Here is a 13,620-nt window from a genome sequence, read left to right as displayed (position 1 = left end):
CCGTGGACCTGCACAGCTTTCGACACGTGGGACTTGGCTGGACAGTACTCAGGATTCAACGCTGCAAGCTATGCCACTATCTCAGTACTTGGTCCTCGGCACAGCTTGGAAGGCCTCACCGTCAACGACATCAATTGTTCCCCAAGCTATAAAGCCACCGCCCCCGTCGGCATCGCCTTGTGGGCTCGGCAGCTGTTCTGCGAGAGTGACCACTAACCCTCCGTACTTCATCATGCAGGTTATTCGTCATGCCATCGCTCTGATGTTCTTTCCTGCGCTGTCTGGATCATCAACGTGCGCATCTCTGGTGCGCGCGCTACCGTCCCGTGGACCTGCACAGCTTTCGACACGTGGGACTTGGCTGGACAGTACTCAGGATTCAACGCTGCAAGCTATGCCACTATCTCAGTACTTGGTCCTCGGCACAGCTTGGAAGGCCTCACCGTCAACGACATCAATTGTTCCCCAAGCTAAAGCCACCGCCCCCGTCGGCATCGCCTTTGGGCTCGGCAGTGTTCTGCGAGAGTGACCACTAACCCTCCGTACTTCATCATGCAGTTATTCGTCATGCCATCGCTCTGATGTTCTTTCCTGCGCTGTCTGGATCATCAACGTGCGCATCTCTGGTGCGCGCGCTACCGTCCCGTGGACCTGCACAGCTTCGACACGTGGGACTTGGCTGGACAGTACTCAGGATTCACGCTGCAAGCTATGCCACTATCTCAGTACTTGGTCCTCGGCACAGCTTGGAAGGCCTCACCGTCAACGACATCAATTGTTCCCCAAGCTATAAAGCCACCGCCCCCGTCGGCATCGCCTTGTGGGCTCGGCAGCTGTTCTGCGAGAGTGACCACTAACCCTCCGTACTTCATCATGCAGGTTATTCGTCATGCCACGCTCTGTCTGTTCTTCCTGCGCTGTCTGGATCATCAACGTGCGCATCTGGTGCGCGCGCTACCGTCCCGTGGACCTGCACGCTTTCGACACGTGGGACTTGGCTGGACAGTACTCAGGATTCAACGCTGCAAGCTATGCCACTATCTCAGTACTTGGTCCTCGGCACAGCTTGGAAGGCCTCACCGTCAACGACATCAATTGTTCCCCAAATCTATAAAGCCACCGCCCCCGTCGGCATCGCCTTGTGGGCTCGGCAGCTGTTCTGCGAGAGGACCACTAACCCTCCGTACTTCATCATGCAGGTTATTCGTCATGCCATCGCTCTGATGTTCTTTCCTGCGCTGTCTGGATCAAACGTGCGCATCTCTGTGCGCGCGCTACCGTCCCGTGACCTCCAGCTTTCGACACGTGGGACTTGGCTGGACAGTACTCAGGATTCAACGCTGCAGCTATGCCACTATCTCAGTACTTGTCTCGGCACAGCTTGGAAGGCCTCACCGTCAACGAATCATTGTTCCCCAAGCTATAAAAGCCACCGCCCCCGTCGGCACGCCTTGTGGGCTCGGCAGCTGTTCTGCGAGAGTGACCACTAACCCTCCGTACTTCATCATGCAGGTTATTCGTCATGCCATCGCTCTGATGTTCTTTCCTGCGCTGTCTGGATCATCAACGTGCGCATCTCTGGTGCGCGCGCTACCGTCCCGTGGACCTGCACAGCTTTCGACACGTGGGACTTGGCTGGACAGTACTCAGGATTCAACGCTGCAAGCTATGCCACTATCTCAGTACTTGGTCCTCGGCACAGCTTGGAAGGCCTCACCGTCAACGACATCAATTGTTCCCCAAGCTATAAAGCCACCGCCCCCGTCGGCATCGCCTTGTGGGCTCGGCAGCTGTTCTGCGAGAGTGACCACTAACCCTCGTACTTCATCATGCAGGTTATTCGTCATGCCATCGCTCTGATGTTCTCTCCTGCGCTGTCTGGATCCATCAACGGGCCATCTCTGGTGCGCGCGTACCGTCCCGTGGACCTGCAAGCTTTCGACACGTGGGACTGGCTGGACAGTACTCAGGATTCAACGCTGCAAGCTATGCCACCTATCTCAGTTACGTGGTCCTCGGCACAGCTTGGAAGGCCTCACCGTCAACGACATCAATTGTTCCCCAAGCTATAAAGCCACCGCCCCCGTCGGCATCGCCTTGTGGGCTCGGCATCTGTTTGCGCGAGTGACCACTACCCTCCGTACTTCATCATGCAGGTATTCGTCATGCATCGCTCTGATGTTCTTTCCTCGCTGTTGGATCATCAACGTGCGCATCTCTGGTGCGCGCGCACGTCCCGTGGACCTGCACAGCTTTCGACACGTGGGACTTGGATGGACAGTACTCAGGATTCACGCTGCAAGCTATGCCACTATCTCAGTACTTGGTCCTCGGCACGCTTGGAAGGCCTCACCGTCAACGACATCAATTGTTCCCCAAGCTATAAAGCCACCGCCCCCGTCGGCATCGCCTTGTGGGCTGGGCAGCTGTTCTGCGAGAGTGACACTAACCCTCCGTACTTCATCATGCGGTATTCGTCATGCCATCGCTCTGATGTTCTCTCGGCACAGCTTTGAAGCCTCACCGTCAAAGCATCAAATTGTTTCCCCAAGCTATAAACCACCGCCCCGTCTGCATCGCCGTTGTGGGCTCGGCAGCTGTTCTGGCGAGATGACCACTAAACCCTCCGTACTTCATCCTGGCAGGTTGGGCCTTCATACAGCCTATACGCAAAAAAGTCGAGCAATTTACTTTTTACCTCCAGGCTGCCGAGCCCGGCAGCGCTCTGTTTGCTACTTGGTGTGAGGTGGAGCTGTTGATGCGTTCCTTTGCGCTAGTCGCGGTTGATATCTGGAGTCGAACCCTCGGGCCAGACAATGCGGGCGATTCTTGCCGGAGACTGGCTAAGCTAACTGGCCGGTCAAGCAACTGTCATTACGGAAATTAAAGACATTAAGGCACAACTTGTTACCACGAATAACACTATCGCCGAGCTTGCTAAGCGTGTGGCTTCTGTGGAAGCCAGTTGTGAACACATCGAGCACTTGCGGCAGCAGCTTGTAACCGTACAGACTGACAACGCCGGAACTGTGTAGTATCGTGTTTCTAACTTAGAAAGCCGTTTTGATGACGCCGAAAATCGGTCCCGTCGTAACAACCTGAAATTTTATGGTTTCCCCGATTCTTCATCTGAATCGCGTGCGCACCCCGAAGAAGCAATCATTCAACTTTGTTCCGAACACCTAAATTTAACAGTCGACACAAAAGAAATAGAGAGAGCGCATCGCTTGGGTCGCCATAACTCTGGCCGTAATCGTCCCATCATTGTCAGATTTTGTGCCTTTAAGACGAAAGAGGCGATCCTTACTAACGCTCGTAAATTGAAGGGTACCACATACAGCATTGGGGAGGATTTTTCCCAGCGGGTACAAAACGCACGTAAACACCTTGTCGCCTTTGCGAAAATCAAGTCCGTGCCTTACTCGCTCCGATACAAAACGCTACACATCGGCCCACGTCGCTTCTTCTTTGATGAAGCTTCACAAAGCGTGCAAGAACAACTATAGCTATCTCGTCAAGCCCGTCAACCGCGCAGCCATCCCACTCGCCTGCCCCGTGCCACCGTTTCAATCTCTGTTATCTTCACTAACATTCGCAGCTTCCTTCCAAAACGTGAAGTAGTGTCGAATCTGGTGTCATCATCTGATAGTAATGTACTTGTACTAACCGAAACATGGCTTTCCAGTGACATCGCAGATGCTGAAATTTCGAACTTTCCCAACTTTGATATATTTCGAAAAGACAGGCACGGTGGTAGAGGGGGTGGGGTATTAATCGCCGTTCGTACTGAATTATCCTGTTGCCCTATCAATATATCAAGTGACCTCGAAATTCTGTGGCTAATCTCTCGTACGGAACCTTCATCTATTATTCTTGGCGTGTGCTACAGGCCCCCTACTCATCATCCCGTTTTTCCCAGCAAACTTAACAATATTCTGAGTGACTTAGCCAAGAGGCACCCTAACGCATGCATCTTGCTTTTCGGTGACTTTAATTACCCCAGTATTGATTGGTCTACTACGCAGTTAGCTACGGGTAACTCGGAAGCTGCTGAATTTCTGGACTTCTGCCTTAACCATAATCTGACCCAACTGATAAAAGAACCAACTCGTGTCACGCAAGATTGTGCCAACACGCTTGACCTTATTCTGACATCTCATCCCGAATACATGTCATCAATTAGTTACCTTAAAGAAATAAGTGACCATAAAGTAATTCATGCCACATTTTCCCTCAAACCACCTTTGCACCATTCACCAGCAAAAAAAATCCGCCTCTACAACAAAGGTAACTACTCGGCCATAAACGACGAACTGCATGAATTTTATCAGTCCTACGAGTCGACATTTGACAATCACTCTGTGCAACAAAACTGGTCATTATTTCAGGACAAGATTAATGTTTTAGCCGATAAATATATTCCAATCACCACTATTCCTTCCAATCGTCATAAGCCGTGGTACACTAAAACCCTGAAAACACTTGAGAACAAAAAGAAGCGGCTCTTTCGTACTGCGAAGTTTAAACCAAATGCCGACTCGTGGGAGAGATACTATCAAGCTGAACGCGCATATCTCGCAGCAGTTCGTCAACGTAAACATTCCTTTTTTCGCTCGGACCTTCCCCGCATGATAACCGATAACCCCCGTAAATTCTGGCAGACAGTTAACCCTCAGCCCAACCGCACTATCCGTATCTATACTGATCAGGGTGATATTCTTTCAGATTCTGAGTGCGCTAATACATTTAACGCCGCCTTTTCGTCCGTTTTCACAGCCGAACCAGACGCCCCTCTACCTGAGTGTTCTACCCCTACCATGTCAATAATGCCGGCTATAAATTTCTCGGCTGAAGGAGTCGCATCATTGATTGAAAAGCTAAAGGTATCGTCGTCCGCAGGTGTTGATGACGTCACTTCCAAACTGTTAAAAAACACTAAGCATATTTCTGCCGCACTTTTAACCTTGTTGTTCTCGCAGTCTCTATCATCAGCCACTCTACCAAACGAATGGAAGGTGGGCAAGGTCGTTCCCGTCTACAAGTCAGGTAACAGAGTTTCACCATTAAACTACCGGCCCATCTCCATAACCAGCATACCGTGCAAAATCATGGAACATATCATTTACACTAACATCATGAACTTCCTCGATTCCAACAGTTTTTTCCACCCATCGCAGCATGGTTTTCGCAAGGGACTGTCCTGCGAAACACAGCTCGCTCTTTTTCTTCATGATCTGCATTTAAACATGGACTCTAACATACAGGTAGACACAATATTTCTTGACTATGCTAAAGCCTTCGACAAGGTACCACATCAACGTTTGCTTTTAAAACTTTCCCATTTAGGCTTGCATCCAGATGTCATACAATGGGTTAAAGAATTCCTTACCAATCGGTCTCAGTGTGTGCGCATCAATAACACAGCTTCTAGCCCCGTCCCTGTGTCCTCCGGCGTCCCCCAGGGCTCCGTTCTGGGTCCCCTACTGTTCCTGATATATATCAATGATCTACCTTTGGAAGTTACTTGCTCTATTCGTATGTTCGCAGACGATTGCGTTATTTACCAGTCAATAAGAAATACCTCCGACCAGGCCGTTCTGCAGAGCAGTTTAACTAAAATCCTGAATTGGTGTGATCGCTGGCTTATGGTCCTGAATCCCAGTAAATGTAAAGTAATGTCCGTCACCCGCTCGCGAAGCCCTCTCCTCTATCCGTACAAAATTGCTAGCACTCCTATTGAATCTGTTAGTACCTTCAAATATCTCGGTGTAACTATCTCCAAAGATCTCAATTGGCTTCCACATGTGTCGAACATCATCTCATCCAGTAACAGAACCCTAGGCTTTCTCAGACGTCATTTACGAAGCTCTCCTCCTCACGTTAAACTTATCGCCTACAAGTCTTTAATTCGTCCAAAACTTGAGTACGCTTCCGCAATCTGGAATCCTCATCAATCTTATCTCATAGACGCATTAGAAATGGTGCAGAACCGCGCCATCAGGTTCATCCACTCATCATATTCGTATGACGTTAGTGTATCGTCGTTAAAGGCGGAAACTGGCCTGCCCGCCCTTTCCTGCCGCCGTCGCACTGCCAGCCTATCCCTGTTTCACAAAATGTACCACAGTCCACTCAATCAGCCACCTTACATCTCACCGCCTGCTCGCATACCCCTACGTACAGGTCATTGCTTAAGTGTTGCTCGTCCTCTAACCCGTACCCTCACCTTCTCGTCTTCTTTTTTCCCACGCACCATTGTAGACTGGAACGGCCTTCCCCACGCCATCGTTGCCACCGCCAACCCAGATGCTTTCATTGATGCTGTAAAATTGCACTTCTCATCCTGAATGGTCATGTATCATGCACCCTTACTGTACACCCACCCCTTATGTAATGCCCCAACTCGGGGCCTTTAAGGAAATAAAGTGAAAGTGAAAAGTGAAAGTAAGAGTGAGGGGGCCCGTCACTGTAGTGTAATACGGTGACGGGCCTCGTCTCGAGCCCTCGCCGTTCTTTCGTCATCGTACAGCAATCGCATCACACTGGCGGAGAAAAGGCGGACTTGGTTGCACGTAAGCGGAAGTGCGTGCAGCAACGCATTGACAACTTTTTTCGGCCACAGGGACACTGAAGTGTCAATAAAAGTATTTATTTTCTGACTCATTCGTTTTTTCGGACATTTGACAATTCGGACTTATTTGCGTTCCCCGTGGGATCCAAATTATCGGTCGTTGACTCTATTAATTGGCTTTACCTTCTGATCCTGTAGTGAATGAGTGGAAAACCCATTTCCCCAACGAACCGCTGCAGCACAAAAAATCCTGTCACATTAAGTTGAAACCATTCCCAAAATAGAGATGTGTGCCGGGCTCTACGGCACTCCCCACCTTGTGGTGGAAGGTGAACCGATTTGTTCCCGGCACCAGGTCGACGTCCTGAAGCTGGAACTCGACGGCGTCACCGCTTCCGCCCGTGTTCGTGAGGCATGGTGCCTGGGGCGGTACGACAGGCAGGTTGGAGCACACAAGTCCCACAGATCCAGCCCCGTGGTGACCGGAGCTCCCACGGCCCGCGGAAGGGCTCGTTGCCGAACGTGGTGTCAGCACGGCCATGCGGGGGCTCCACCCGCCGGGGCGACCGCTCGAGGCTAGCCAACTCCACCGGCCACGCTGCTTCTGAAGGTGGCAAGGGACACCGGTTGATAAGGTAACACATTTGCAAGCATATAACTGGCGCAAGTTATACTAAAAATTCTGAGCTAAAGTTTAGGTGGGAGTTATACACAGGGCATGAGAACAAAATGTTTTTCTAGGCATGTGCGAATAGTAAATTTTAGGTTCAGAGCGAAGTCAAAGTGAATAGCGATTTGGACGAATAATTTCAAATCAAATAGTTCAAATAGTAAATATAGCATATATAAAGAAAAATGAGCATATTTGTCATGAACCAACTAACCTGCAAAGTATTTTTAAAGATTGGAACAAGGCATGTGCAAATTTCATTCATATTGGTTCGAAGTGAAGTGGAAGCAACTTTGAATAGTAGCAGGATCTGAATTTCGGTAGGATGCTAGTGATAACCGGTAAAATATGTATAGTTTTAAAATTTACTATACTAAGTGCATATAAGCCCATATAACAAGCATTTAAACTTCAAAAATAATGAATCGATGTGAGGGTAATATGTTCATTTAGCCTTCAAGTGGGGCTTCACAGCAGTGCAGATTTTTTTCTGGATAGGTGTTTTTACGGCATAGCACTCCTAAGCTGCAGTGAAACCACCTTTATTGGGGGGGGGGGGGGGGGTTACATGCGGTCTAATATACACCAATTCGTTCATTTTGAATACTTCGAAATTTCAAATAATTTAAAGTCGTGTCAAAGCGAATTCGAATATTCGAAATGCTCGAATATTTGCACATTCCCATGTTTTTCGTTTCGGTTTTAGTTTCATTCCACTGAAAGAAGTTCCATTTCGTTTCTATTCCGTAACGGGAAAAAAAATGTTCCATGACAGTTTGTAACAGTTATTTGTATGCAAAAATCTGAAATTGAAGTAACGATAAAAACATAGTATTTAATTTTCTCCTAAGTGAAGTACGAATTCTCTGAGCAGGCTCAATGATCTGCGTCAAGGGAGTGAGCATGATATCAGAAGCAGTCCGTCATTGAGTGTAGTCTCTGATATGGGAGACCACAAACTTTAGCGCCGAGAATGCCTTCTCCCTGCTTGCCTGTGTGATTGGCACACCTACGTTAATATAAACAGCTCTCGTTGCCATTCTTGTCATTTCTCGCAAAATTTCATAACCCCGTTACTTAGGAATCCCTGCCTGGGATACATGCTAATAACGTTCCCTGAGATATGCGTTAATGCTCACGTTGCATGACGTCGGTTGTTTCTGACTGCCAACTTTTCCCTTGAACTGAAAACCAATAAAAAATACTTCGGTTTCACTCCGTAATGCAGTAATAGACGACATTTCAGTTACGTTTTCATTCCGGTCAAAAATATCCTTTTTTTCGTTCTTCCTTTTTGGTTTTTATTCCATTCCGACACACCGGTTATACGCAAACTGCAATGTGCAAGACGGCTTCCCAGCAATGCAATGAAGGTGGCTTCACAACAATACGCAGAGACCTTTCCTTAACTTTTACGTGAGTTGTAGTTAGGGGGTACAGGTTATATGCACGGTAAGTTACGCACGAGAAAATACGGTAGTACGAATATTCAGCAACATAGGCAGGATTGTTCCAAGTACAGCCATTCAATTGCGAACAAAGAAAGAAACACATGGTTTTTGAACAGCCCAGCGAGAAGCAAAAAGCGCGAAGGGGTACGATCAAGTCCAAAGCATCACGGATACCATTGTGTTGAATCACAGTTCTTCATACATCTCTGCAGACCTCCCTTTTCTCTGAGCCATCCAGAAACCAAGAAATTTTATGTTTACCTTTGAATGACTGTTGGTTGTAAGCAACCATAGGAAGTTACCTCCCATTCTGTTCGGAAAGTCGTGATGGCACAAGTAAGACGAACGCTAAAGGACAGAAGGATAAAAAACTAGAGCTGTGCGAATAGCAAAATTTTGGGTGCGAAGCGAATTCGAATAATAAAGATTGAGTGCGAATCGAATCGAATAATTTCGAATAATTTTCGAATATTTCTCAAACATTTTTCGAATAATTCGAAGTGAAATTACATAAAAAGTTGCAGAGAATCCCTAAGTATGTTCTTGTGAGATAGCAACATGAAAGTGTTTCTTTTCGCGAGGTTGATGAAGCGCTGGTGGGGTCATATTTCATAGTGGTCTTTCTTATCAAGAATGAGGCAATGTAGAGGCCGAATTGTATTTATGTACATGATTTGGTGCAACCAAAGTGTTGCCGACAACACTTTACACGTGATAGGCAGAGATGCCATTTCCTCAGCCTCTCCTCCTCTTTCAACTTCTGTGGAAGCCCAACTAATGTAGTGGACAAGGGTGTGCTCCCTTCAAGTCCTGAGTTCCAAATCTGCCTCGTAGACGTCGATATATAAGAAGATCTAAAATTTCGGATGCTAAAAAGCTTCGGCTTCCGATTTTTCGGACTTCCTGCCGAAATTTCAGGTCCAAAACAGCATTTATTGAGCCCCCACCTCTGCCACATCTTTCATCTCCATGTTGGAACCAGCGTTTTCTTGAGTTAATACATTTGCGACCGTAGCAGAGCTTGAAAGGCAGCTTTGCCGCAATACCGGGGTGTGATGAGGCGAAGCATATTGAAAATCGAGAGACCACTTCCAAACGGACGTTGACTGTCTCTTGGCTAAGTTCAACCGTAAAGGACCTTGAAAGGCAGCTTTGCCGTAATACGGGGGTGTGAGGAGGTGAAGCATATTGAAAATCTAGGGACCACTTCCAATCAGACGTTGACTGTCTCTTGCCTAAGTTCGACCGTAACAGAACTTGAAAGGCAGCTTTGCCGCAATACGGGGGTGTAATGAGGTGAAGCATATTGAACATCTAGGGACCACTTCCAATCAGACGTTCTTTCTTGCCTAAGTTCGACCGTAAAGGAGCTTGAAAGGCAGCTTTGCCGCAATACGAGAATGTAATGAGGTGAAGCATATTGAAAATCTGAAGGGGTCATTTTTAACCGGACGTTGACTGCATTTGTCTTTGGGAAGTTCGAATAGTTCGAATAGTAAAATTTCAGTGCGAATCGAATCGAATAGCAAACACTATTCGAAAAATATTCGAAATTTCGAATATTCGCACACCCCTATAAAAAACTGAACCATTTAGAATACAGGTGAGGCAAATGGGCATATGCAAAGCTTGAATCTAAGATATTGGGATTCTGGGCAGAAGCGAAGAAACTACACAACCCAAACCTTTGCAGACCTTTCGTGTCGGGAAAAGACACGAAGTGCGTCAGTAATAAGTCTGTATCTTTATTTGGGAGCGAGACTTGGTTTCTTGACTCTCTTCAGGTACCAACCAACTTACCCAACAAGTCGTTTTCAGTACATCGGTTATTAAGAACTGATACCCGAAATAAAAAATGTGCTTACTTCTGAGTTATTTGGCCACAGCATATTTGCTGTTCTGCTGCTCTTTTATCCAGCTGCTAGTTTAAAAATTTAACTGTACAGCAGTGGTAGTAAAAGCTATGGCTATAAAGTTTGCAAGGAATTTTAAAGATAGATGAGGTTGGAGCCCAAAATTAGTTTTAAATTGTATGTAGTGTTTTTCTTTTTTTTAGTTTTTCTACATATGTACTTTTTTATTAAGATCTACTACCTACAGAGCATTGCATTTTGTACAAAGGTAGCAACAAACCCTTTACACAAGTGGAACTAAAATTCTGAGCATACAGCAAAAACTAGATTTGTTTTTTTTTTATATTTGTCGATGTATTAAAATTGCCACTTATGATTGTTTTTTTTTTAAATACTAAAAGAATACAAATATAGCTAGACTACTGATTCTAGTTCCATTTATGTAAATACCACTAGTTGACACATGCGAGAACTTTTGCTTGCTTATGCTTTATAGTTTCCGAGAAAAAGGTACACAAACCTCCAAAAATGCTGTTTTGAGAAAAACGACATGACCACGTAGAGATACACCCACATTTCCTGTCAACGTGTCAAAGAAAAAGGACAACAAATTATTTTTGAAACCGTGAGCACCCAAGTGTGATACATTTTCTGAAATATAAAGAAATTCGCTATGAAATGATTGCAAAATCTCAAAATCAAACTTTTTATCAAATTCTCACCCCACCTTAAAATAAGCAATGATGAATGCATTGAAGAAGTGTGAAAAAAGAAAAGAAAAGCGTAAAGAGGCTATTTTCTGCTAAAGTTAACACATTATAGCAGATATTGAATGATCCCATGCATCTTATTTAATACTAGCAGTACAACAACCGTCCAAATTTATTTCTTTAAATTGACAAATTTAGTAGCACCTACCAACCATTTCAATATGATTAAAAGCTTGCTTCAATTGTAAGTCCAAGGTGTTTAATAATATCCCAATTCTCACAACACTTGCTGTAAAGACATGCAATAAACAGATCACAAATCCCCAATCAAATATAACACTTCACACGGAGGTGTTTAGAGTATGGATATGCACTTTCCAGATTTCTGATCTCGTATGCCAATAACATTATTTGCCTGTGGTAAAAGTGGCAAACTTGATGACTCTTTGAACACTCAGCCAAAAAATTATTAATATACATTATTAATATAGATATAGATATAGTTGGCAGGCATGCGTGTTTCTAACTATGAAGCTGAAGGGCTGTGCAGCACTGTTGCCGAGTAAGCATGTGCGAATATTCGAGCACTTCGAATATTCGAAAGAATATTACAGTGTTCGAGTTCGCTTCAACATGAATTTAAATTATTCAAAATTTCGAAGTATTCGAAATGAACGAATAGCCATATAATAGACTGCATGTAACCCCCCTGTAAAGGTGGTTTCTCTGCAGTGTAGGAGTGCTATGCCATGAAAACACTTATCCAAGAAGGGTCTGCAATGCGACTAAGCCCTATTTCAAGGTTAAATGAACTTATTACCCTCACATAGATTAATAATTTTTTAAAGTTTAAAAGCTTCTTACACGGGCTTATATGCTCGAAGTATAGTAAATATTAAAACTAAACGTATTTTACTAGTTATCGCTTGCATCCTACTCAAGTTCAAATCCTGCTACTATTCAAGGTTGCTTCAACTTCACTTCGAACCAAAAATGAATGAAATTCGCACATGCCTTGTTCCAATTTTAAAGAATATTGTGCAGGTTAGATGGGTCATGACAAATATGCTCGTTTTTCTTTATAATATGTGATATATACTATTCGAACCATTCCATTCAAAATTATTCGACCAAATCACTATTTCCCTTCGAATTCGCTTCGAACCTAAAATTTACTGTTTGCACATCCTTATTGTCGAGACTTAGCGACCTCTTACGGTAGGCGTGTTGGGGACAGACGGGGGCGATTCTAGCCGATGCAGATGCAAGGTCAGGGTGCAGCCCTTGAGGGTGGCCGGTAGCTGGCTCGTCAGGGTCAACGACAGCTCTACCTCACTGCCCTCCGCCCACCGCGGAACTGTCGATGCAGGTGGCGGCAGTGGGAGGGAAGCACCAGCCTCGTCGGCCTCTAGCGACACCAGGCCCTCCATGGGCAGTGCCACGGGCCCATCTCCTGCAAATGATGGCCTCTAAAGCTTCTACAAGAATTTCGACATAAAACAAATTTCCTTAAGCCTTAGCTGAGATTCCTTTCACACTTCTATCAACAACCTCATCAAAGCTTTGTGTTTAGCATTTCTTGAAGCTCCTATAAAAATCTGGCACTGGCCTACATGAACTTAAATGCAAGTTGCTATGAAGGCGCTTCGTTTTTCTCAGAGATACAGGAGCAAGCGAAATAGTGTGATGGTGCATTAGATGATGTTTTTGCATATTACAATCAAACCCCGATATTACGAACACTGATATAACGAATTATCTGTTATAACAAACTAAATGACAAGTAGCCTTGCCTTTCATACAGCGTTGAGAATATACATCGGTAATGAATTTTCGTACATAAAGAAGTTATTTTCGTGTCAGACGCGGCTTCATTATAATGAGGTTTAAATGTAGTTGGACACTGTCATAGTCGTGAGGACTTTTCAATGCCTTCACAGGCTCTTCTCATCTTTCGTACTTTCATACACCTGTACCGCTTCGTATTCGTTTATGTGTACACTGCTTCACCTGAACATGCATCTGTTGATGCCTTGTATTTATGCACATATTGCTATGTGTTGCCAATAAAGAACAAAGACCTAGTCAAGACAACTTGTGCTTGTTGCCTGTGTCCCCATCACCTGTACCTTGTATAGATACGAAAATATTGTTCAAGTATGAATAGCCAACTAGAGCTCATTTCTCTGAAGCCAACATAAGAAAAAAAGGTTATAAAAGCCGATCAAAACAAAAACTCAGGGCCATAGCTTACAATGGAAATCGTTTTCCTGCTAGTGTCACACTACATTTCAAACAACAAGTTAACCATAACATGTCATACTGTTAAACGTAATCCCTTTCACTTCGATTGTCGCGGTGTCTC

The 13,620-nt window shown here is 45.3% G+C and overlaps 1 protein-coding gene across 1 annotated transcript in view; it reads right to left on the bottom strand.

The window, feature by feature from the left end:
- Positions 1–13,620, bottom strand: part of LOC119395930 (trafficking protein particle complex subunit 10) — a 91,013-nt gene that overhangs the window by 29,860 nt on the left and 47,533 nt on the right. The window contains exons 14-15 of the mRNA XM_037662962.2: positions 12,473–12,708; positions 6,888–7,175 (exon numbers count right to left, since the gene is read on the bottom strand). Coding sequence (XP_037518890.1) covers positions 6,888–7,175; positions 12,473–12,708 — 524 coding nt within the window. The remainder of the gene's footprint in view (positions 1–6,887; positions 7,176–12,472; positions 12,709–13,620) is intronic.

Source organism: Rhipicephalus sanguineus, chromosome 6 (assembly GCF_013339695.2).
Source record: "Rhipicephalus sanguineus isolate Rsan-2018 chromosome 6, BIME_Rsan_1.4, whole genome shotgun sequence".
Taxonomy (NCBI): domain Eukaryota; kingdom Metazoa; phylum Arthropoda; class Arachnida; order Ixodida; family Ixodidae; genus Rhipicephalus; species Rhipicephalus sanguineus.
Note: the sequence above shows the minus strand (reverse complement) of the source record. Positions and strands in the feature narration are given on the sequence as shown.